At 41.8% G+C, this 26,289-nt stretch overlaps 1 protein-coding gene across 4 annotated transcripts in view; it reads right to left on the bottom strand.

Moving 5' to 3' along the window:
* The window catches only part of fam13a (family with sequence similarity 13 member A), a 47,968-nt gene that overhangs the window by 1,410 nt on the left and 20,269 nt on the right, over positions 1-26,289 (bottom strand). The window contains exons 9-25 of one of the 4 annotated variants that reach the window (XM_062388143.1): positions 21,855-21,896; positions 16,539-16,580; positions 16,223-16,405; positions 14,951-15,161; positions 12,664-12,722; positions 12,281-12,323; positions 8,170-8,323; positions 6,034-6,099; positions 4,381-4,597; positions 4,158-4,299; positions 3,758-3,839; positions 3,463-3,668; positions 2,979-3,062; positions 2,443-2,538; positions 1,501-1,584; positions 771-967; positions 13-114 (exon numbers count right to left, since the gene is read on the bottom strand). In XM_062388143.1, coding sequence (XP_062244127.1) covers positions 13-114; positions 771-967; positions 1,501-1,584; positions 2,443-2,538; positions 2,979-3,062; positions 3,463-3,668; positions 3,758-3,839; positions 4,158-4,299; positions 4,381-4,597; positions 6,034-6,099; positions 8,170-8,323; positions 12,281-12,323; positions 12,664-12,722; positions 14,951-15,161; positions 16,223-16,405; positions 16,539-16,580; positions 21,855-21,896 — 2,010 coding nt within the window. The remainder of the gene's footprint in view (positions 1-12; positions 115-770; positions 968-1,500; positions 1,585-2,442; positions 2,539-2,978; positions 3,063-3,462; positions 3,669-3,757; positions 3,840-4,157; positions 4,300-4,380; positions 4,598-6,033; positions 6,100-8,169; positions 8,324-12,280; positions 12,324-12,663; positions 12,723-14,950; positions 15,162-16,222; positions 16,406-16,538; positions 16,581-21,854; positions 21,897-26,289) is intronic. The other 3 variants (XM_062388144.1, XM_062388145.1, XM_062388146.1) reach the window with 3 other exon arrangements.

The following is a 26,289-nucleotide window of genomic DNA, read 5'->3' on the forward strand; positions in this document are numbered from 1 at the left end:
CCTCTCTCTCACCTTCCGTTCTGTCTGAAGAACTGGTCCTCGAACTCTTTCAGGTTTTTGCGGATCCTCTTCTTCTCCTCTCTGGTCTCCTGGAGCTGCTCCACCAGCTCCGGCCTGTGAGACAGAGCGAGAGGACATAGTTAAATATCTCAAATTAAAACGTTGCCAGACATTGCCAGAGAACAAGTACTGCAGTACTAGTATTTTAAGCAAAAATGTACTTTTAATGTCAAAAATAAGAAATATTATTTGAGCAGAAACTTCCTTTAAAATGTGTTATTGTTCAAAACAATATTAGAGTATGAATAAAGATGCATCAGAGTATAAATATTGATTAGCCAGTTGAATTTGTCGTGAGATGATTAATGGAAGAGAAAAGAAGAATCTAATATTTACAGCCTTTTCTATCATTTTAGATTTTTGGGTGAAATATCAGAGAAATTGACTGTTCAACAGTTACTTTAATAGAAAAATAATAAAAAAGTTTATATGCCTTTTTTTAGATGGTCCCAAACCAAAACTTTAGTAGATTACTGATTTAATCCTAAATAATCCATCAAATGTTAAGCTTAAAATGTGTTTTATGTGTTAAATATTAATCTAAAAATTAAATATTATCTTCAACCATCCAATAAATGTTGTTCTGCAACTATATTTGCTGCTGAAATAGAAGAAGTATAAGAATGAGGTGGCATTAAATGGAAAAATAAGCAAATAAAACAAGTGTAAGTTTCTGTCATTGTGCCTCCTCTCTGTCTTCAGTGACTCACATGGTGGCGGAGTGAAGGTTGGACAGCCTCATGTCCGTTGTGTTCTGAGACGGCGAGAGCTCGTCCACTGGAGAGATGAAGCCGTCCGCCTCCTCCTCCATGTGGTCGAGGAAGCCCAGCGTGCTGACGTCGGGCTGCACGGTCACGGCGAACTGAGTCCTCGAGTCCCCGTCGTCCTCGGAGCCGTCCTCCTCCTCCTGCAGGGACAGACACACGCAGGTTAGACGTGGTGCTGGGAACGCGAGCTGATGGCCGCACCTCTCCCGGGCTCAAACGCTCCCAGTGCATGATGGGCGTGCATTGTTAGTCATCAATCATCAAACTGTCAAGTCATGATTTGTCTAAAACTGATAGTCAGATAGTGACTGCTTGTCCTTTTCAAACTAAACCCTTGATTGATATACCTCTGTATATATTAGACACGGTCCTTCCACACAAATGTTAAAAATAAGACCCAAGCTGATTTTCTAGCATTTTCTATTTCTATGTTTTCATCGTGATTCAAACATCATGTCAGTCCAGCTACTGATTCCACATTTCTACAGATGCCTCTCTACTGTGGCAGGAAACAGGCAACCGTCCAATCAACAGGCAGCAATCAGGTTCATTAGAGGGGTTTCAACGGGGAGGTGGAGTTGGAGGGTAGTAGGGTAGGAGGGGAGGTGGGGAGGGTGGGGGCGAGGAAGGGGGTTGCTGACGACTGATTATTGAAGCAACGGCAGCCCTTCACCTTGATGTCATCGAAGAAGAGCGCGGTTTCGCCCTCGATAATGGGCTGAAGCAGCAGCCCTCTGCGCTTGCTGGAGGGGGAGCCCTGTGGTGAGCGTCAAGAAGGAGGAGTTAACCACGCTGAGACGCCCACAACCAGAAAACGCCTCACACCACCGACCTCTGCGGCTAAACCGCTGTTTTCCTCATTTACTTTCTATGCTTCAGCTTTTTTTCCACAGAGGATTTTAAAGGTTGGCGACAACGTAGAGGCTGACGTTACAACTTCGAATGCAGCATAAAAAAAGAGAATTTAAAGCAAATATTTAATTAAATAGTAAAAATAAAGGCAGGAAAAAAGATTGATGATTGTGCCTTTGACTGACTGCACCTGACTTGATAATAAAAACACTGCACCATAACCTTTTCAGAATAATCTATGACCTCGGTCCCAATTTGCACGATGAGGATTAGAGCCAGTGCTTTATATAATACTGTTGGTCCATAACGCAGATCATAGCTTACGTAATAAAAATGGTTATTAAAGCGTTACGTATGAACAGTGAAAAGAAAGCAGTTACACTCCTCTCTCACTGGCAGAATTATTTATTGTAACTTGAAATAAATATTGTAAGCCTCATGAATAATCCTGAATGTAGTCTGATCCAGTTTTTAATTTTTTGACCCTCTCCTGCATGGTTCTGTTCACTTCCTGTGAACTGGCTCTGCCCCCTATGAGCTCCTTTACCAACGGATGATCCACTGAAAAAAACGAAAGCTGGATTTTAGAGACCGGAGTGTGGCACGGCTGCCTTTGAAAGCCGATGGGAGCTGGGATTACGTGTCTGCCGGTGTGTGGGCAGCGGTGCAATGATTTGCTGTTCGCTTGTCGAAGAGCGGCAGGACAAACAGGCAGCTGTGGGGGAGGGGGGGGGGGGGGGGGGGGTGAAGATGGGATACTTACAATGACAGGGATGGTGGAGGCTCTGCACAGGATCTGCTTGACCAGGCGATATCTGTCATAGAGCGGCTTCATGATTTGCCTCTCACTTTTGGTGACCTGAGGCAGAAACAAACACAACTTGTTAGCTAACTAGCTGCGGCGCTAACATGAGACAAAATGACAGCTAACCCAAATCGGCCAACCACAACGCTGCAAATGTTCTTCAGAGCGTGAAGGTCATCGAATACAAACCAGTGGGGCTCGGGGCGTGAGGGGGGGCAGAGGTGACAGAAAGGTCAGCTGCACTTCCTGATATACAACAATGCTCGTCGGGATTTGACAACACAATTATTACAATTGGCTCGGGTCTGACATCAAACAAAGAGCGTGTCACTCTGGTTCAGTTCTGGGTCACGATCGTGCGTTTTTTCTCTCTCTCTCTCTCTGTTTTGGCCTCCGATGCCAGGAGGAGATCAGGATTATGGAGCGTGCTGTGTGTTTGTGAGTGGAGCTGCAGGTGGAGGTGGAGGTGGAGGTGGAGGTGGAGGTGGACTTACTGGTCGTCCATGTATGCTCTCGTAGTGGAGGAGCGCTTTCTGCAGGGCGACTTTCTCTGCACCGATCTGCTCCCGGGTCATATCCTGTTGGCAGCGGGCAGGAGGTGAGTCAGCACATTTTTAGAAATGACTTGAGTTCATTCTCAGTTGCTTTGTACTTGTACATTCATTCCCTAACATCTCATATCGTATATATGACATCTGTGTTTTAAATTTCCTTATTTATTACTTTTACTGATGTTTCTATTTTCACTTTCACCTTTGCTGCAGTTAAATGGCAAAGTTGCATCATAACCTATCGTATCTCATCTCATCTCATCTTAACCTTACTCCTGACTCCTGCCGTCTAAAACTCCAACTAGTACTCACTGGTCCTCGCCCACACACATTAACATTTCAGCACCATCATAAATCCAACCCCTTCTGCCCTAGAGACATGCTTTTCATTCATGCGTGCGAGTGTCTGACGTGGACTTGGTTTTACCTTGATGTCCTCGGGGCGGTTCACCTCCTCCCTCTTCTCCTGCAGCTTCTTTAGAATCGTCTCCAGCGTGCTCTCCACCGGCGGCTTCGGCACTTTCTCCTGCTGCGGCTTCTTCTCCAGCTGAGAGCCGAAGCTTTTGGGCAAAGTGTTGCTGCGTTGACGGGTCATGGGCGGCAGGTCCTCCTCAGACTTCATCAACTTGCTCTCTGTCGGGGAACAAACTGCAAATGAGCTTCGTTCATTTTTTTCAATGGTCTCGTGAAAGATAAGAGCTTTGAAGACTTTTGTGTCTTACCTTTGAGCTCTCTGCGAACTTTAGCCAGTTCAGTTTGCCACCTCAGCACTTCAGGGTTTGCAGCTTTGTCACTGTGGGAGGGCTGGAAGGGGAAAAAAGAAACGAAACACATGAAAACAGATTCTTCTTTCAAAATAAAACAGCAATGAACATAACTGAGTTAAATCTGAGCTGTGTGTGGGATAATCAGCCCCTTCACAAGAAATCGGTCTTGTAAACAAACAAGCTCAGAGCTCTACTCTCTATTTTCAATTCATTCCAATGAGTCATCACTCTCTACTCAGGCAGTGGATAACCTTGTTTATGGTCTGGAATTAATTTGAGTCACATTGCGTCTCAGTGAGCATCACTTTGTTGTTTCTTCTGGTGATGACAAACCGCTTGTTTTTTGATTACTCACCCTGTACTTTCGCTCATCTTCAAACTTCTCCTCAAATCTGTGGATCTTCTTCTTCAGGATGTGAACCCTCTTTGTGAGCTGAGCCACTGTCATCTCCTCTTTCTCGTCGTCACAGGAGCCGAGCGATGAACTCCGTCTGCGACTGAAGAGATAAATGACGTTAATGTCACTGACCCTTTCCTATTTGCCTCCCCCACATACAAAACCCAGACACGCGTCCTACCTGACAAACGAGTGTGCGTTGGGCGGTGAGGGAGGCACCTCAGTGTCGTCCAGGTACTGCTGGCTGTGTCCGTACGTGTAGAAGCGAGGGGACAGCATGGGGTCGCTGTTTTCCTCCAGCAGCTGGCGGATCAGTCGCCCCCCCGCGTGAGGGGAGGATCGAGCTTCCTCACGGTCCATGCTCTCCCTTTGCATTGATGAGTACGCTGGGACGGGTTCTGACAAACACAAACATACATGCAACTGAAGAACATTGATGGATTCATTTAAAATGGGCACATCTGACAACTTTTTACATATTACTCATTAATGTGTTATCTTCGTCAATCATCCTTTTTTTCCGTCTATATTTTCTGCAAATGAACAAATCTACTGAATAGGTTGAAATAGGTTAATTTACAAAACTTGGTTATTTTGGGAGCAAATCCAAACCAGACCCTTCACTTTCCTGTTTACTCTATTGTTGGTTTGTTTTGAAAAAGTTCAGAGTAAGATACACAAAAGCTGGGCAGCAGAATTTCAGCCACATCTAACATTATGCTCGATTCTCATCGTGGATCCTCTCCGACTGTGTGAAAGTCACTGGGCTCTTTCTCTAAAACCTAAAAACTTCTTCTTGGGCTCAACAGTTTCTGATGAGCTGAAGCTGTGGGTGGGTTGGACCCCCCCCCCCCTCCCCGCTGTACAGCCCTGGTTACAGTCTCCACTCTGGCAATAATTATGTCTCATGAATGTAGTCCTGCAGATCCCCCTGACAGTCCTCGGGCTATTAATAAAGTCTTGCTCTCTGTGGGATAATGTCAGGGCGCGACCCATGTTGAGAGGCACAGTAATGAGTTTGTGATTTAGTTTCCACTCAGCGTGGTGACAAGGTTAACCCACCAAGATGTGTCTGTTCAAGCACGTGTGCATGAGAGCGTTCGCTGTTATAATAAGAAGAGAAAACTCCAAAGAAACTGCCAAGTCATGAAACTCAGCAGGAGAAAAGAGGTAGATCTCATGGAAAACGAGAGAGGTGTAGTATCAGGTGTTGGTGGACTCTAGAAATATACCGCAGAGTAGAAAAGGATGGAGGACGTGAAAACACGCTCTGAAGGAAACCAACCATCAGTGTAAACAGTTACGGTATTAGATAATATGCACACCCAGTCTAAAACAGCAAGTGCATGTTTGTCTTAGCTGTGGTGTGATGGAGCGACTTAGATCAAATTCCAGCTTCGGAGTCCCGGGGGTCCTCCTGCACCTCAAGGTACGTGCAGTTTATCAAGTAGTCGCTGTCCGGCGTGTTAGAGCTCGCTCACAGCGGCGGGTGAAACTTCTTTCTGGTTTATTATCTGAGCTCAGAGTTCAGTCCAGTGTAGTCGGACAGTCCGGCTCCATGGCATCTGAAATTAATCCTTTAAATCAACTGCCCGCTGATGGTTCCGGATTAACTGGACTAATGAAACAGAAAACATGCCAGTTTGTCTTCTCACTAAGGGTTGTTGTGTGTGTGTGTCTGTGTGTGTGTGTGTATGTGTGTGTGTAACGCTCAGCCAGTGTTCCAGATCATTGAAGCATGATGCCATGCAGAGGAAAAGGTCATTCACAAAAGCCTTTCTTGCTTTCTTGCTCTTATGTTATTTGCAAAGTGGCGATGTAACACAACACTTACCATCACAACAACTTTGATGGAAAATGCTTTTGAAATCGAGGAAAGGGACGTTAAAGAATGAAGACTCTGCAGGAACAGAACAAAAAGCGAAAGAAAAGGAAAAGAAGATGAAGGAATGAAGGAATGAACAATACAATGAAGTAAAACAAAGGACCAGCATGCATCAAAACAACATGCATGTCCCTGAATAACTCTTCCCGTTCAAATGTCCATTAATGTGTTTCCAACATCGCTGTCAGAGCAATATCAGGTCACCATGACAGACATTGGCGCAGAGTGTACTGGGACAAAGGTCTCACACCACTGCCTGATGCCCAGTTACACAGTGTGTACAGTGGGCGCACATCCCTTAACTGTTAACCAGAAAACCCACTTCCTTCAGATGAATCAACTTCAGAGTTCAACTTTGCACGATGCATGATCACAGCTGCAGTTCGTGCTATGGCGAGACTGTTTGTCCTCATGAGGAGATGCTGAATGTCTGAGCGGCTCCGTCTCAGCCAGGGATGCAGGCTCCCTGTGGCGTCCTCGCTGGGTGTAATGCTATATATGCAGGAGAGAATGTACAGGAAGGCCTGAAAATAACAAGAAGCCAAATGTCTTCATATCAGCGGGTGACTGAGCTGTAGGTTTCCTGAACAAACAGGTCACCTCCTCCTTGTCCTCCCTCAGAGCAAATGATCTTTTAATAACAAGAGCACACAAACACAGAGACACAATCTAGTGTCGGAGCGACAACACCACCACCCACCTTTATGCACACTAAAGGAGTTTTGTAATCCAGATGCAACATTTCAGTGCCCGACAACGTCTCACATGCAGCAAAGCAACAAAGTTAACAACCCTATCACAGACTCTGCATGTGTTTACGTATCGTATCTGGCCACTAGAGAGCTCCACAAAGCATTCATTCTCTTGTAAAAGCTCCAAACACGAGGCTGTGGAAGTTGAGAGATTTATTGCATGGAACTATTTTGCTCTGTGGGCCACATCAAACAGGAAACAGCGGCGGGGGTGAGAGAGAGGACCGACGCTTGCTGCAACATGTCTTTAAACTGTCTCTGGCTGTAGCCGTAAACCTGTTGGTTATCATTCCAGCGCAGTTCTGTAAAATGCCTGGTGAAAGCCAAGCATTTTGTAAACCTCCACGTTCCTCCTCTGTGTCGCAACGTCCAAACAAAACAATCAGAGTCTCGATTGCGCACAGTTTCCTTTCTGCACAAATGCCAACGCTGCATAAACAAACATTAATAACAAAGTCAAAAAGAGGTCAAACAGCAAAACAGAGCAAGGTATGAATAATGCATTGCTCGTGGCTTTTTCTGCAAACTCTGCATTAGTAATGACACTTGATGAAGCTGCATCAATAAATTAAATGGGCATACTTCATTAGTTACATTTAAACTTGATCTTGTGCAAAGCTGCTATCGAGTGCACGAGTAGGGAAATCACCTTCACTATTCCTGGAGTCACGGAGAAAACACGAGCTGCTCAGAAAATGCAACCCCACTTTTTCAAAAGGGCAGAAGACTGAACATTTCAACTCAGGCTCAGTGAAAGCCAAGTTTCTACAGCTACACTGATATCACCACTCCACCTCCCCTTTAATGATTGATTTTGACTGGGAATTACAGCAGCAGCCGAGTCTGTAAACAGTTCTGACACACACATTGCCAAGTAGGTGATAAATCCTGGTAAAAACCCACTGTTTACTCCTTAAATAAAACCACAGGCGGAGCCATAAACTTCGATGTCTATAGGACACACGGTTCCCATGTGGTCGCCAACAAAACAAACCGTGTGCAGCGCTGCCTTATCTCGCCCACAGAGCAAACAAGCACATCGCCACGGAGTGTTTCCCCTCCAGATATAGGTGGCTAGACAACTTAAGAGGATCTTTTACAATTAAATTCTGCAGAAGACGCAGAAGGAGCTGCATCAGGAGGAGGGGAGGAGGAGGAGGAGGCAGCAGAATGTGTGCAGCTGCTTCCTAGAAACCCATGTGCAGAGCTGGAGGGAGGAGTGTGTGGGTTGTGTTTGTATAAAATAGGTGTGGATTCCAGGTATTTTTAAGACCTATTTTTAAATGAGGCAGTGAATGCTAGAAAAACAAAACAACAGTGAGACAGCCCTTACCTCCCCAGTTGTCGTCCTCGGTCAGTGCTGTCAGGTCCAGCCGGGGGACATCCTCGCGACTCGTCCTCTCGCAGTCCGAGTCCCGCACCTCTCCGCTGCTGACCCTCCCTGTGTCACAAGAGACAGGCGTCTCCTGGATCTTCATCCTTAACGTCTGCACAACCATGAGAGAAAAGAGAAGAGCTCTCAACAACGACGACCAGCCTGTGAACACACTCTTTAAGTTGAGCCCCACACTCCCTCACACTGGCCCTGCCCTAGCAGAGGGGGCTGGTCCCCACTCACCATTGGCTGCCACGGCTGGCCAAAACATCCGCCCATCTGTCTTTGGCTGTTTGTGAGAGAGCAGGAGGAGATTGGTTCTGCCTCCTCTCTCTTGCCCACTGGAGTCCCTCAGCCCACCCCCTCCTCCCTCCCTCCCTCCCTCTCTTTATTTCTCCTCTCCCTACAGTAGCCCGCCTGGCTTTCTCCTCGCCCTTGCCTGACATGCATATATTCCCCAGCCGAGCGCTGCTCTTGACTTGTTTGTTCCACAGCGGAGAGAGCAGAGGGGAGGGGTGGAGGGGGGTTAAGAAAGGAGGGAGGGTGAGCAAGGACAAAAAAAATAGCAGACAGATTGTGAGCCAGCACACGTAGGCTGACTGAGTGATTTGTTTCTCCCCTTATCTGTCTCTCCCTCTCTCTGCAGACTTACAGCTCAGAGCAGAAACACTACATGCAAACCTCCACGTCCAGCACAACATCACTTCTCCAATGTTTACCAATCATCCACCACTTTCTTCCAACCTCAAACTTCCCCTCATATACATTTTGATTATCCATGATCAGGGCTAAGCTGTTGAATTATGGTTTAATGTAAATAATTTGGGGGAATCAAATACTCCACGTTTCCTGTATGTCCACGCATCACTAAGCGCTAAGCCCATAGGGTCCTGTTTCCTCTGTCTGGGCGTGGGACCAAGCTATTTTTAGGGGAAAACAGATCAAGACCCACTGTTACGTGAGTTTGTAAATGCCACCGATGACTTACAGGAAGGCGTGCAGTCGAATCTGCTGTTTTTGTTCATGACGCTAAGTTGTTGTTGTTGGCAGGTTTACGTAAATGAGTCTCAGGTGTGTGTGTGTGTGTGTTTGTGTCGGTTCTTGTAGGGGACAAGGACAAAAACAAGGAGTTATCACATCTCCTCAGCTGTTTCTCGGGAAATAACTCTGATGTGAATAACAGAGGATACAAAGTGGGATTAGTGGCCAGAGAGAGATTGTGCGAACAGTGGCCAACTAATAACAGAAATTTCCTCTAAGTAGCACTTACCATCACTGAACCCCCCCCCCCCACGAACACGTACATACCGCACCAGCTCACTCGGTAAACAATCAAGAGCCCCTTACCACAGATCTACACACACGCACAAATACATAATCCTTTCAACAAGTCCAGAAGAACCCCCCCCACACACACACACACAGATAACAGGAGAGAATCTGCAGCCCTAATGTGAAGGTTGGATCATGTTCTCTAGATATGAACATTAGACTCTGTATTCACACAATTCAATGGGATGATTAACTTAATGAGATGCACATAATGTCTATCTTTAATATTTCTCCACTATAGGTTTCCTTTCAATTCCTGCATTGCTTATATGACATTTAATCATCATCATCATTAATGGAGGCGCTGTTATATTCATGTGTCAGTATTATTCACGATCACAGGACACTGATGCAGCTAAATGGAATTCGGCCATTGTTAATTTAATCATTTACACAAGCACATCTAAAGGTACTAAAGAGGGATTTTAAGAAGTAGTTAGGGTGAAGTACAAACGTTCACACTTAGCTTAAGTACTAATAGTTTTGATAGATAGCGTGACTAGTTGTTGGTATCATGACAATTAGCACCTCATTCAGAGTTAATCAAGAGTAATGCATTTAAATTAAGTGTGCAGATTCCCAGATTAAGACTTCAGTCATCTTTCATCACACAATTATAAAAAATGGATCCTCTGGGCTTTGACAAGAAACAGTCTACAGGGTGAATGTTGTGCAATGTAATGAGTCTCAGAGGAAAGAGATGTTGAGAGAAGAGCAACATCTAATCACGTAATAGACTGTTAATATGTGGAAATGTTTCTTCATCAGGCTGCACTTGTGAATCAATTAGAGCCTGTTGTTATGTCTTCCTCACTTGGAGTTCACGATGAGGTCATCAAACACCTTTTAGCAGATCAATCAAACTGCTCACTGGCAGCATCATGTCAACTCATTAAGTTTGTCAGAGCACAATGTGACGTGAGTTCAAGATGCTCTGAGGAGAAGCACGGTGGATTAACAGGAGGACAGATGTTAAGCTCACCGTGCTTCCTGCTGGGTTCAAATATAATTCAAACACTGTAGGTACACGCACCCACTGACTGAAACACACACACACACGCATGCTACCCACTGTTCCCTGGTACATCATCCATTGTATTCACTCACTGACTTGAGCCGCGATTACATCATCATGAGATGTCCAGCTGTTGCTCTGCGTGTGTGTGTGTGTGGATGCATTAGACAATGATTAAGCTGTGTTTTGGCCGCTAACACACAGTGTACAAACAAATGCTCCCTGTCCTATAACTTGGTGTATTATTGCTCTCCACAATATTTACATGCAGAAGGGCTCTCAAAATCTCTTTCAAAACACATGCACATATAAAGTGCATGTGAAAACTCAATGATACAAGAACACCATCACCACTAACACCAACAAGCCGTGTCACTGCGTTTCCAGATTCCACAAACAACGACAATGTTTTTTTTTCTCAGATGGTCAGTGTCACAACAAAAAGAGAAATGAAAGTGCTACAACCAATTCCACTATAACTGCCTTCCAGGGTTGCAGTCATCTTAAATATATTGTGACACAAACTACACCAACACTCTAAGACTTAAGCATTAAAGCTGTGTGTTTACAAATCTTGTGAATCCCAGGTCAAACAAAGTTTCAGAAAAGATCTATTTTGTCTGACCAAATCCCAAATACTTGTATATGCAACATGCACTACCACTAAAGCAAGAGAAGCAGCCAAACATTCAAATGAGAAGAAAATATACATTTTTAAATACATGAACATTAGCAGTGCATACAGGTCAAAGATCACTGAAATACCATGAATACATACACCAAACTAGCAGCAGGTATATAGACCAGCTAACACTGAATAAATCAATATTCTAAAAGTCTGCTGCAGTGGATGAGGTCACGATACCGACAGGATCAGTTTATTAATTAATCCAACTAACTGCTGATCAGGAAGAGGAAGACAGAGAGGGCCTGATGGTAACGATCATGTCTGCGTGGTGCTCATGTTGCACCCTGGGCAGTAATGACCATTGAGAAGCTGCTGCACCCAGAACGGCGCCATGGCGGCTCCAGATGGCCGCTCAGTGGCACAGTGTTGTGGTGGCAGAGCTGCCGCCTGAGCTGCTGCTTAAATCCATCTGGACTTTAACAAATGCTTCGTCATAGATTCACCACGTCAGTTCTGTTCTGTGAGATTCTGTTCAGTGGAGCAGATTCTGTTCAGTGGAGCAGATTTTGTTCAGCTGTCTGTCCAGATACAAAGTGGAGACGAGCAGATGGAGAAGGTGACTTGTTTACTAGGGTCTACATCCATAGTAACTCTTATTCCAAATGAATAATAAATCCTTCCAACAATGTCTTGAGCAGCTGATTTAAAAACAACTGTATGTGACTAATAGTGGGAAGAGGAGTCTCTGTTCTGTTTACGTAGTAGGGTCACTAAACCCTGACAAATAATCGTACTGACCAAAACTCTTCTAGTTTCCTATCCTGTCATGTAGCGCTACTGCATGCTCTGCTATCACAAACTGCTGGTACAGCTGTCAGTGGCAATTTGGGTTTCATTATCTTGCATGTTAGCAGGAGGAGCCTGAGATCGAACATCTGACCTCCCAGGTTAGCGGACGACACACCGTATCCTCTGAGCCCGAGCGCGGGTATTAGTAGAAGATGAATTTCAAAGCAGATCCACTTTATAAGAAGAAGGAGAAGGGAAATTGTTGGAGAAAGACTCTATGTAAGAAACTGTAAACTTGGTCTTACCTGTGGAGAAGAAGGAAGACCATCTTTTCTTGAAATGCCATACCTGAAAAAGACAGAGAGTTTTACCAGTTCAGTAAATAGTCTTTAACTGATAACACACCAGCTTCTATCAAACCAAACTCATGTTAGAGTTTTATCTTCCAGAAGCTTCAGGAATCCATGCGCAGCTTATTTGTGTACTTATATAAACAGTATATCTCTGCTGCCTTTCTTTATCAGTTGGGCATCAACACAGAGTAGCCAGTGTTATACAAACTTTTAGTAAACAGTAGCTACAGTTTGTGTGTTTACATGAAAGGGTCAAAGTGGTGAGAAGAAGAGATTCATTACGTGTTATGATTATTTATTTTTTAATTACTCAGAAATCAAGTTAAGAACGTTACCCAGTCTGAGATGTATCCATGTGCTTTGGTCCAGGTCTCTCATCAACGCGCTCCTTTACCTGGAAAAAGACAAATACTGAGGTGTTTGTAGACAGATATCACACATTAGTAGGGATGCACGAAGGTGATGCCAATAACTGCCTTCGATGCCACGCTATTTGGCAGCTGCCTCTGTTGCCACAAGTGTGTGGGGGCAGTTGTCAGACTGGATTTCTTTGGCTTGGAAAAAAATTTGTTCTGTGTTAGTGTTATGAGTATGAAGTGTGGAACAGCTACACCTTTTAAATGATCAGTAGACACAAATAGCAGAATTAACATGGCATGGACCCATAAAATGCTTAATAAATCTTATAAAGTTTAACTTAAAGAATAAATCAGATGTGAAGGGGATGACACCATAACTGTATGCAGCATCCCAACAATCCATGCCCCATTTTTCCATGCTAAAAATGTAACTAAATGAAGGTTAACATAAGTAAGACTTACCTTAATATATATAAGATTTATTAAGGCCTAAACTTCAGATCTTAAAGGGAAACCCTGAAACAGTATCACACATGGATGGGGTCTAATGGCTGAAGTTGGTCAAAAAGGTCACACAGAATCAACCACCTTGTTTTTATAATGTTCATATGGAAACTCACTGCTTTGTTTACAATGAAAAGCACCACGACAAAAACAGGCTTTCAGAGCCCCTGATGACCTTCGATGGCTCTTGACATAACAAGCTCCCATTTACAGAGACGGCTGTTCACACCGACAGACGCTCACTCCCGTCAAAGCACTGCTGTCAGCCACTCAGCACAATGGTCAACCAGCCAGTCTGCTATGCAGTGCCAGCTATCGCATACCCTGTATACCCCCCTATGTGTGTCAAGGCATTGGTGTCATATGGACTGTTATACAACAGGGTTGGTAAAGGCAGCACAAACACAAAAAAAACACCGGCGAGCTCTGAGATCCACTTCTGTGAGTGTGAGAGTGAACTGAGGAAGTCTATTTCCATCATTGGGGTGGTGGAGAGCAGCTCGCCACGCAGCTGATCTTCACATTAACAGACATCAGATTCCAGCTTGCTAACACGCAGCTATAGTGGAAGAGGAGAGTGTGGAGATGGATCCTGTTACTACAGCTCCAGGCTTCACACCATTTCCTCGTCGCGACTTTCACAGTTCTCTCACACTCCTTGTAAATAACTCTCTCTGTACCACAGCACTGTAGCTATGACTCATTTAAACCGGGGATTTTATTATGTGTGCTTGTACAAAGTGGGGAAAGTGATGCGAAACCTAGTATTATATCATGACGTTTTTATGGTTAATCTCAAACAGTCTCAAACGTTCTGATCAAAAAGTAAACAGACAAATACAGAAGTACAAATCTGAGTATCTGATACCCTCTCGAATTGCTCTAGCTTTTCACTTATTTGGTGCTATGAATAAATTTCTGTCGGAATTGAAATCTTCATATCACAATGTGGATAAACGTTACTTGAACATATGGCAATTTTCAAAATATTTGATTGACACAAAAACCCTGGAATTACCAAAAACGTGAAAACCTTGCAGCCAAAGGTAATTAAGAGGTACCTTAAAAGAAATGGACCTAAAAATGTCCACCTGTTGTCTAGCAGGTGGTGTTCATTTAAAATAAATACATATATCCTCATGCGGCCCAACCCTGGCAGGATCTGTTTTCATAAATAAAACAACTAAGAATTCAGAAAAGAAGTAAAATAAACGATTTAAGTAATACTCTACATGAAAGAAATATTTAACTGTATCCTTGACAAGATACAAATGCTGATTGCTTAACAAAACCAGCACTTTGCAACATGTGGTCTCGAGTACCATCGCCACAAGGAGCTGAGAGGTTGCTGTCTTGTGGATCTTAATAACTGGATAAAAGCTGCATTTAGTTGCTCACTCATTGAAAGCCCCTACATCTGCACTGCTCCTGGAAAAAGTGGTTAACAATCAGTATGGCAGGCTGCATATTACATCCCCCTGTACAATGAGGCGAGCAGGGAGCCATTAGGCTGCTGCACGGCTTCCCATCTTCCAACTTGTCTCCATTTAGTGATTCTTGTTAACTGCAACACACTGTTATTTGCACGGAGCCAGAGACAATGGCGGTAGGGGTTTGAGCTGAATCCTTTGACAATCTAAATCTATAATCAATTTCAGAATTTGCTACAAATACGGTGAGTGACGCTACAGACTAAAACAACGGAGGAAGAAAGCAGTAACAATAAAAGGAGATGAGGAGAGAAGGTGTCATGACTCACTGTGTGTGCATCCCGATGGTCTTTGAGCAGCAGCAGCGTGGGACTGTGTGACTTCCTGGGTTTGGGGGTTCGCTCAGTGCGAGCGGCCTGGTCACCCTGCGAGTCCACGCTGCTGCTGCCGCTGCCTGCGTCCTTCCCCACGCTGCCCGAGCTGCTACTACAGCTCGACGGGATGTTCTCTTTGTTGGTGTCTGCCTTGATGGACGCAGCTCTGTGGTCAGTCAGGACAGAAAAGGGTAAGGAGATGAAACCTCTGCCTTCCACCTTCCTCTCTCTGCTGCACACTTTGGTATTGTCTTTACTGGCTGGACATCGGGTGAAATGCTTCAGGGAACTAAATGCCAAGGTCATGCAGCACCTAATTTACTTATCCCCCTTTTCCAGTGACTCATGTGCTGTTTAGTTTTTGTGCTAATTCTATTTACTGTCCATGCTCCTGTTGACATTTTCTGCCGTCTTTGGACTGATGTCCTCCTCTAATCCACGAGTCACTGATCTCTCATACTGCACAAGATCTCTCCATCAACAAGGATTAGCTTCTTATTGCAATGACTCCAGTTGTTGTGAGTGTACTATCTCCCAGTGGACGAGCTTCCCATGCAGGATGAAGCCTTATAAATGTTTACTCTTAGCCACACGCCAACTGGAAGTTGAACCATTGCACTGAGGTCAGAAGTTATAAATTAATCTTATGTAATTTTGCTCAACCCTAAAAATCGAATTTTATATAATAAGCAAATAAATTGTGGGAAAAAAAATACAATTTTAAGTAGCTATCTTTTGGCTTGGCTCTGATGTCCTACCTCAAATAACCTAATGCATAAATACTGTACATCCCCTGATAACTTCTGTAGGCTGTTATTGCTTATGCCGAGTTTTCTTATAACACAGAAATCTGCCTCTTTAATCTCTTGCTTTTCTTCTTCTTTGTAACAAGCCCTTTGAACTGCTGTCTAAAACACAGGAAGCAGTAATGCCACTTGGACTCCTCCAAATTAAAACATAATAGTACAGCTACACGCATAGATAAAAGTTTGACAGTAAACATCATCACACGTTTAAAAGAGTAGAATTGCAGTCAAGCCCTTTTACACACATTTTGAATCCTTGCCAAAACCTTGATGGATATATAACCCACAATGCTTGATCTACTGACATTTGGCCAAAGAATCGGGTATGTAAAATAAACCAATGTGAACATGTTTTTTTGGCAGTATACTTTTAAGACAGGTACTATCAACTGCTAACTTTGTGTCGTTGCCATCATCCTACCCGTTCCTCTCTCGTTGTCTGAGTCCTTCCTCCTGCTGCTCTCTCTGGTGTCGCCGTCTCTGTCGCGCAGTTGGCGTCACCTTTGGAGATGTTAATTCACACTCCTTTGAACTTTGATCCCTCACAGGGGCCACGTCAAAGAGGTGCTGCTCTACTGCTGATCGTATGGTCTTGTCCAGAAAACTACAAATAAAAACATAACAATAACCATAAATGACAGTATCACATGAGATACAATATCAGACTTTTCTCGAAATAGAATGTGACTGATTACAGGAGCGCTGGTTTTGAAATGATGGTAGGAGAGTCCACTTACTTCACCACATCTGGTCTGCAGTGGACAGGGGAGAGGTGGTTACTGAAAGAAAAACACGAGGGGGAAGGTGAGTGAATGCTACAGAAACAGGTGGTCACAACAGGTCACTGAGCAACGCTGACAATCCCCCAGGCTCTGATTCTGGCCCTAGGTGATCGAGGCATCTAGTGTGTGTGAGTGTGTGTTAACTTCAGCTGTGTTTAGAGCATGAGAACGTCCTCTGAGAGCAAAGGGATCGGCTTCCATGACAACCAGTAAACCCTGCTGTAGTACAGTAGTTGTTTACTTTCTCAAGTTTACTTTGTTTCAGAGGCTATTACTTCATTGTACTTACTATAAAGCTTGAATCTGTTCTGTTGGGTTTATGTAAGTACTCTATCAACCGCATCCTCCAAGGAAATTCATTGAAAGAGTACTTGTTGAATATTTATTCAATATTTATATTTAGTCAATAAATCATTAACACTTACAAAAATGTATTATTTTAGACATTATTCAATCAAAAATCATAATTTGGTTCCAATTTCTTAAATGTGACAATTAGCCGTTGACAAGAAGTGAAATAATTTCAATGTTTTCATGTGATGGAGACGTAGCAATTTTGACAAGTGATTAATAATTTCAATGTTCTGTGATGTCATCGCAAATTTGAAGATTGACGACATGCATCTGATATATATGACCAGAAATTAAATATATATATATTTCATTAGAAATGTTGACGCTCATTTTCAACAATCTTCAACTTATTGCTTTTACTGAAAAAGAAAATGATTCAACAAGCAAGCCAAAGAAAAATACTGTTTACATTTTAAACAATAATAAAGGATTAGGTTATAAAATAAAACGTTTTTTACTCTTCAAAAAAAGTCTCTACAGCTTCACCGCCTGGAGCACAGCCACGTCAACAAGTGAAAGGGTCACCTGCGAAATCTTCAGTGGTGTTGACAGTAATAGCAGAGCCGCAGAGGTCTGATAAAGAGACAAGTTATGACGTAATGATGGTACACTGTGAAGGTGACTGTGGTGAACCAGTGTAAAATGACACTGACATGTTTTGACACCATCAAAACTCTAAGTAAAGATAGTGAATCACATGCAAAGAGAACACGCCCTGTTGTGTAATGACTAGAAGGTCACTTTGATGACTATAAACAAATCAGAAAATAAATGTGGAGCTGTAAATGTCCAGGGCTTTGATTTATCATGACTACAATTAACCAAATATATATATATATTTATATATATATAATATATCCACTAGCCCACTACCCAAAATTAGACCTGGCTTTGACAGTAGGAGGTTAAAGCAACAGCTAACAGTTTAACAGCTCACTAATGCTGACCTAACCTTTGACCTTGATGCTTGCAAATGTCACAGTCAGGTATTTGTTTAGTGAAGTGGACACAATGAGGTGTGAAATATGACTGAAGTCTATGGACTTGTGATGCCTTATCCCAAACTATGGCCTGTTGTGTTGAGCTGAAAAGTGATTTTTAGCATTCAGTCTCATTTAGAAGAAGACAGAAATTACCGACATAAAAAAAAGAAATTATTGATGAGGAAAAACATTAAGTTATGCCTTTAATTATCTTGTAATGGAAAGGTGTTTTAGTTTCTTAAACATTGTCAGTTTTTCATTTTGATTGATTTCTCAGAGAACAATTCATGGAATTTGATAAAAACAGGCACATTTAGGGGACTGACATCTATGAGTGTGTTAAATTTGGTGCAGCTTGGTTGAATCTATGGAGACTGTTCGGCATTGGCGGATGCATTTGTCCAGTCTAGTTAGTTTGTAAACATTACTGACACTACTGACGACTAAGTCTGTAAACTGTTCATAAACGGTTATGTAGCAAATAAAATTGTATGAAATAACTTTCGAACAGAAACTCCTTATATGGTGTAAGTTCATTTCCACGACTTCCTGAAATACACAGACTGTACTTGTGCATATCTTGGCCCGTAATGTTTAATCAGCTTTATTTCATGTCTGCCTATGCCACATTTAGGCTGCCGATGATATAAACAGCTGGGCCTGGCTGACTGAAAGTGTCAAGTGTAAAATATTTGGTAATAAAATATCTCCTGGCAGCAATCGTCGTCTCAAATAATCTTCGGGTTGGCCCTGTGCAGCAGAAGTGTGGCAGATTGGTAAATAACCAACGCAATGATATCACTGCCTAGAAGGAACTTTGTACCGCTGATTTAGTTGTAACTAAAGATGCAGTCATGTGAAAGCACCCTGGTATGAGACAGAGTTGGATGGTGTGCAATGGTGTCTGACTCATGAACTACTGACAAAAAGGACGATCTGGAATAAGAATGAGTCACTGTATCAGAAACATAACGGAACTATCCCCGGAAGAATGCGAGTGAGTCTAGCCTCCAATCCCTTCTTAAACAGACATATTCTAAAAATATGAAATGAGGCCACCAGTTCCCATCCAGTGCTTTAGCGGGAACAGATCAGCTGGTTGCAACAAGACGATTGTGTCATTTTATTCCACTGCTGTAAAAACTATAAATCTAAGATGCACTTCTTGCGGTCTATTGTAGTTGTTTAACTACGACATGAATGTTTGATCTTCAAACCAACTTGCTACTGTGAAAATGTTATTGATGAAGAGGAAATAAAAAAAAAAGAACAATGCTTAAGAGTAACAGTTGTCTGGTCTGCTCCAGTTATTTGCCAAAGAGCAAATGTGAACTTTGATTTAGGCTGATTCAGGGACGAATGACAGTCGTACTGTTTTTCATGAAATGGTTTGACATTTTGAGAAATAGACTAATTCGGAGAGAGGGGATCTGGCAATGTTAATAAAGTCAAAAAATTATCCTGGGGCTAAATTCAATGGGCTCTTCCTTGAGTCATACCACCTCACTCAACCAAGTTTAATGGAAATTATTGTTTTTGTGCACTCTTATTTATTTAAAAACCAACTAACCAACAAACAGAAGGGGAAAACACAACCTCCTTGGCGGACTTAAATATAATGAATGGTTCTGGTTTGCCTGAAAACACAATTTTAGAATTTATCTGACCGACGTCTGACAAGTCAGCAGTCCAACTGTTTTTATTTTGTTCATGTCTGTAAAATTTGCTGACTTTTAAGTCTGGTTTATAATTACTTAAATTAAAAGCAAAAGCAAAGCTTTGTTTAACAGGGGCTTATAGTTAGCTTAGCATAACTGCTTTTATACCTGACCCACTAACTAGAAAATTGCTTTGAAAATATAGGAAAGAACAAAATAATGAGTCTGTCATAAGCGTATGTATTGTAGGTCAAGTGGTCTTAAAGGCATTAAATGTTTGTACGTCACATGTTTTTGAAAAGTTCTATACAATTAAGGTTTATTATTATATGCTTAAACCAGTCACAGTAAATCCAATGCTCACAGTGTTCCATTCGGGTAATTCATTATTACACCTTCAGGACCTGAGGAAAATTAAGTTGATCTATAATCCAAGTTAAACTCATGTGTAGACAATCTGTATGGCGTGTGTGTGCGTGTGTGTGGATACAGTTTGTGACAAAGTACAAGTTGGCTACAGAATAAGTCAATGATGAACGTGAGCAAGAGAGGTGACAGAGGAAGAGGTAGGATAAAGGAATAACATTTAGTCCAACATTGACAATGTGGCCAATCGAATATCTCTCCTCTGACTATTAGATCATTGAGGAATGTTTGCAGTAGTGTTGGATCATATGATATAGATTATATTGAGGGCTATAATTTGAAGAGGCAGGGATATTAAAAGCAAATTATAGTACTAAGCAGTCCAGTACCACAATGAATTAACACGTCTGAGAAAATTAACAAACTGCCCATTGTAATTCATTTTGAAAAAAATTATCACCAGTTTACTAAGCAAGCGGAGTATAGAGATTATGCAATACACACAAAGAGATTATGTATTCTATACCAGAGTTATTATGTATTATACTACGCATACCGTACATAGCTGACTCTGGGACTGACCACATGTCCAGTCCATGGATCAGTGTACGCATTTGGACCTTTTACCATCTATCATTCATATAAGGATTTGTATTTTATTACGTTACAATCAGTTTTTGTTTTTTATTGTGTCCAGGGTTACTGCTGATACAAAAAATGTAAACAGCATTTTGATCATGGAAGATATGTATGTGCAACGACGCTGTTGCTACCTGGGATTGTACAACAGTTAGATTTAATCAGACTATAAAAAGTATAAAAAATATAAACGGCTGTAATCTAGTCACCCTGAGAGCAATAATAACATTTACTCACACAAACAGTCGCCCTCGATCAGGTCTAAGGTCACATAATCAAATAACACTCAAACTGTGCCAACTGTAAATGACTGAAGAACGAAGAACGAGCCATTAGCACGGGCTGGACGAGCTGCTGTGTATCGAAGGCTTAAAGTCAACGTAGACTGAGTGCTATCTGAGAAACGATGACAGTTGGGTAACTGATGATTAACAGGTGATTATCAATGAGGTGTGGCCAGGCAGAAATGAAATGTTATTACTCGTGTGCGAAAAAGGCTGTTGAGGTCCTTCTCTCCACCTGTATTGGAATGTTATTCAGAGGGTTTTATTCTATGTTTCATAGCGACAAGGAAATGTATTAGATTTTGTTAAATTGATTTTACATCAGTTACTATTAGGTCTGAAACGACCATGTACTTTCATTATTGATTTAAATGACTGTTAACTTTTTGAGTGTGATTATTTAACTCTTGGCACATAAAATGTAAAAAATGCTATGAATCAAAACTTCAATAAGCCTGAGGTGACATCTAGGTTATTTTGACTAACAATGCAAACCAAAATATATGTAGTTCAAAATAATACAGAGAAAAACAGAAAATCCTGGAACTGAAAAACAACAACCATGACCTGCATTTTTTTTAACATCATGGTAAAAAAAATCATTTGATTATTAAAATGTTTTTTTTGGATTGTTATTCTGTCAACTACTTAATTAATAAACTAATTATTTCCATTCCACATATAATACCTGAACTGTTCGATGACCTTTACTATGACATCATTCTTAAACAGCGTCTTCACCCAGACGCGTCTTATGCTTTTGCTGCAGTGTCTGAAACACGTGATGTGGTTTCCTCTGCCACAATAACCCAAACAGTGGTGAGCAGAACTGTTGCATGTGCATACTGCCCTGCTTTCTCTCTAACTGGTGGTTCCATTGTTTCCGATGATAATGCACTGAGGCAGCACGCAGCCACTTGACCACACCCCCTGTCCAAAACAACATACTCTCACCCAATTTTGCCAGTGGAGAGACAGGAAGCCTACCTCATGTAGAAGGGAGATATTGGCCTCTCTTCTTCTTGGGAACTGAAAAAATGAAAGCAAAAACCGATTATTAATGAGCTTGCACAACCTGGATATTAAGTGCTTTGGTATAAAAACATTAACACCTCCACCCCAGCCCCCTCAACCATCACTACATGTTAAGGAGGCTGAGAATAGGAGCATAAGGCAGGCTTTTGTCTGTTGAATAATGGCCATGCAGTGCTACACATCAGTGCCTTTGTGGAACTTGTCTCGGGTAATTATTATGAACCGACAGAGAATTGGCTGCTGCTCGAGAGTATAGGCTGGCTGTTCCTCAAGAATGTTTGCCAGCTACATGTGATGAAATACACAACGATAAGGGGAACTCAGAGTTGGCCCTGATGTTGAGATTGCTTAACAATTTTATATCCTGGCACCAACAGGCTGAAAATGTCATAATCACCAAGTGTTGTTTGCTTCAGCAGAGCTGACCACTGCATTATCTTCTCTAAAATCAAAGTGAGAAGGAAATCATTGAAACATTATACGTTAGCCAAAAATAAGTGTTGAAGGAGCTCAATAAAGCTGACTTTGTAAATGTTAGTTTTATTTCAAAGTTTTCGGACACAACTAGAGTAACATTCAGTAAAGTCCATACTACCGCCAAGGCCCAACGGCCCTCTGGTGAAAACATAACCTCCTTGCTGAAGGTAATAAAAATCCTGATACATAAGCATTATTCATTGTTAAATGCTTTCAATTTTAATGGATGTCAAATAGACAAGCAGGAACAAAACAGGTCTCTCAGTTTTCAAATAGACAGCAGAAAGGATTGGGACAAAAGTTTGGGATAAAAATATTCAAATATCAATTCAAATTTCTTTGTTTCATATCATTGTAAATTGAGTATCTTTGGGCTTTTTTTTTTGGTCAGACAAAACAATTTGAGGGCATCCTCGTAGGCTTTAAGAAAAGTGGACGTTTTATTGAATAAACGGCTGACTGACTAATTCAATAATTTATCAAGAAAATGATTTGCTGTTTAACTTATACAGTAGTAAGAAATAAGATCTGATCACAGCTATACTTGTGACTTCAGTCTCCACTGCAAGGGTGAGGATTAACAAGTAATATTGCCTTTTCTTTGTGCACAGCTCGGGAGCAACTACACAATAACTCTGACATTCATTGGAGGGACCTAATATTCTGGCTTGTTCATTTAGTTCAATATTAAAAAGAGGAACAATAAATAAATTACTTTCAACCCTCAGTCAGTCAGGATAGTGGGTTGTAAACACGTAGAGTCTCATATGTTCTCAAACAGTCGTTTTGGAGTGAATGTTTTGGAACTGTGTGTTTTGGTACGTGACACGTCTCCTTGGATTTTACTGTAAGGGGCGGGCGTATCGAGGGGTCACACGGCACCTCAACAACTTCAAAGCAAAGGATTTGGGTTTCAAGTCAGGCAGGAACCAAAATGGGCCAAAGTTCATTGAACTTCAAAAGTCTTTTCCAGTGGCACAATATACAGGAAATGCTCTTCCTTCCTCCAGGTTTGATTGACGTGCAGGTGTAGTCTACTGAGCAACGCTTCCAAATTCTCTTCAAGTGGGGAATGTGTTTTTTATTACCCCCCAACACCCACGTTCTTAACTGGTGTTACACAGTCTGGCATGCGTATTAAAATAATGTGTGCCGTCACAGCCGCTGTGAATTGCAAAAGCGGAAATCCTGCTTACCAACTACCTTACTGAGGGGATAACAAAAAGCTTTGTAGAAATACTCGGAAAAGGCCTGATCCCTCCAGGGTGAATGGAAAACTACCAATGAAAAGTTGTTAATCTGGACATGATTCACTTTTTCAACATTTATAAAAATGTGTAGACAAGGGTAGTCTGGTTTAGCAGATGCTAGTCACTTGAATAATCCACAGGTTGGCCTCAGTAATTTCTGGCTACCTCCACTCTGCCTTACCTTTTCCAAAATCCCTTTTCACATGGAACATAAATGCTTCCTGCTTGGCTAGTAGCAGTGAGAGGACTTAAATAGAAACCAGTCTGGCTAAGTAAGACCCCAACAAGGAAAGATCCAGAGTTCATCAACGCATAGGTGGAGTTGTTTTTGCAAGAGGCAAAGAATTTCCTTGCACGAGTCATTTCAGTCTCTAGTTTTCTCAGGATACCCAAATCATCGACTTTTGAAAGGGGGCTGGACATTCTTAGAATACCTCAGAGCAAAAACTGTGTGGTGGTCAAGACCCAATGTATGTATTGGATAAGCCTGGCTAAGCTAAGCTTGGTATATGCTCATACCATCAAAGGTGTTAGAGCAACAGAGAGCCTAATGATTTTAGTTTTAAAATGAGTGAAACCTATAGATGATTGCAAGTTACACATGCATCTTGTTATAATGTGTCAAGTTTATTTTCATGACCATTGCTTTGGGTACAAGAGAAGAGTTCAGACACCTATTCTCTCATCTGTAAAAGTACACAGCAGTGCGCTTCATACAAGAGCTGATGTCAACTGTCCTTAAATATTGCTGCATAAAAAAGAGCCTGAAATAATTTAACATACTTACTGAAACTAGGACAGCTTCTCTTGGCAATACCAATTAATCTATTTATGAATCAAAAAAGGACCTAACCAAAGGCACTCTTGCTGTGGAAAAAGTTTAAAAACCTTTATTGGTGTGGTTAATTCATGGCAAAGACAACAGAGATTAAATGAAATACACTTATGAGTTGTGGCACACTGGCCTTCATTTGGGTGGCTAAAATGCCCATTGCAACTTCTTATCTGGGTCCAAACTCCAAATTATCTTCACTTATCATCTGATAAATAATTCAAAATACGAATGTGCTCAGATAGAAGCAAGAATTCCTCACAGTGGAGAAGCAGAAACCAACGAATCTTTAATCTTCAAGAAAACTGAAGAAGCCTCTTGGATACGTTAGCAATACGATATCTGGTTGACTTTAACTTCCTACTTGTCGATATCCTATGACTGGAATCAGCATCTTCACTGAAATGTTTGTTAAGTTAAGGGCCGTAGACTGGTATGAGATCTGGAAAAGAGGTTCTTCAGTAACATTAAAAGTGCAGCAGATCCCGTCTGCCCCAGCCAGTCGGTTCCCGCTGTAAATATGTGCTGACATGCTTTCAGACTTTGAGGCTAACGGATGAGACTTCCTGACAGGCGGCCAACAATACTGTTATACCCACAGGGAGCCTGCACTCACACCACACTGCAACGTTCCTCACTCCCACCTATTTCAAATGGGCTTCTAAGAAACCCAATAGTTACATCACAAGATTCAGTGTACCATGACAACTCCACACAAAAGCCAGCATGCATACCCTACGTGCAACTACGCAACGCTAAGAGCTAAATAGTTCGCATGATGCTGCTATGTTGGCTCATGTGGTGTGTGCAGTGAATGAGGTTGGTGTCATATTTCAGGTAAAGGTGAGAGCGCCGTGGGGTACACGATTACTGACTTCATTCAGATGTAAGACTGGATCTGTAATACAGCACAGAGGTCACATGAGAAGGTCTACAAGTGGAGTAAATGCTGAGAAGGCATGTTTAATTTGTGCTTAACATGACCTGGGTCAGCCGGGTGACTCGGGATAGGGGAAGTTCCTGGAATGAAGGGTGCAGGTGTCAATACACGTGTCAAAGCATAAATAAAAAAAAATCTTCTTCGTTGGCACAAATGTGACTTTTATTTTAATTAGATTCTTGATTTAAATTCTTTAATGACTTGACTTCCTAATTCAAAGCTTAAAAATCAAATCAAAAAAATAATATTAATTCAAATGCTGCACAGAAGCAGTTTTCATGATTCCTGTCATTCTGGATACGTTTAACTCAGCTGTGGCCTAAATTCTTTAATGACTTGACTTCCTAATTCAAAGCTTAAAAATCAAATAAAAAAAATAATATTAATTAAAATGCTGCACAGAAGCAGTTTTCATGATTCCTGTCATTCTGGATACGTTTAACTCAGCTGTGGCCTATTCTCTTTGTGCAGTGGCGCTGTATGTGCTTCACTGTACCGACACAGATTGGTCTGACACATACCTATGGAAAGGGAGAGCAAGCTGACAAGATTCTTGAGAGCAGATATGTCCTCATTCGAAAACACAGATTTACACTGATGAAAAATTATCATATATTTGCTATGACTTCATGTGTCAAAGTCACAGCTACTTAAAAGTGAAACGTTTTTTTTTCACCAGACCAAATTCATAAAACAGACACCGTCTCAGATTTTTGAAATCCCCACAGAAAAGTCTTGTCTTTGAACGTTGAACAAAAAGATGTAAGAGTGTAATTTTTCAGACACTACTAAAGAGCTATCTAATATTGAAGATGGTCAAATTTTTTCTTTTTTTCTTTTTCAGGTGTTTATACGTAAACACGCCCGAGTTCAGAACTGATGAAGCAC

This window comes from Platichthys flesus, chromosome 5 (assembly GCF_949316205.1).
Source record: "Platichthys flesus chromosome 5, fPlaFle2.1, whole genome shotgun sequence".
NCBI lineage: Eukaryota > Metazoa > Chordata > Actinopteri > Pleuronectiformes > Pleuronectidae > Platichthys > Platichthys flesus.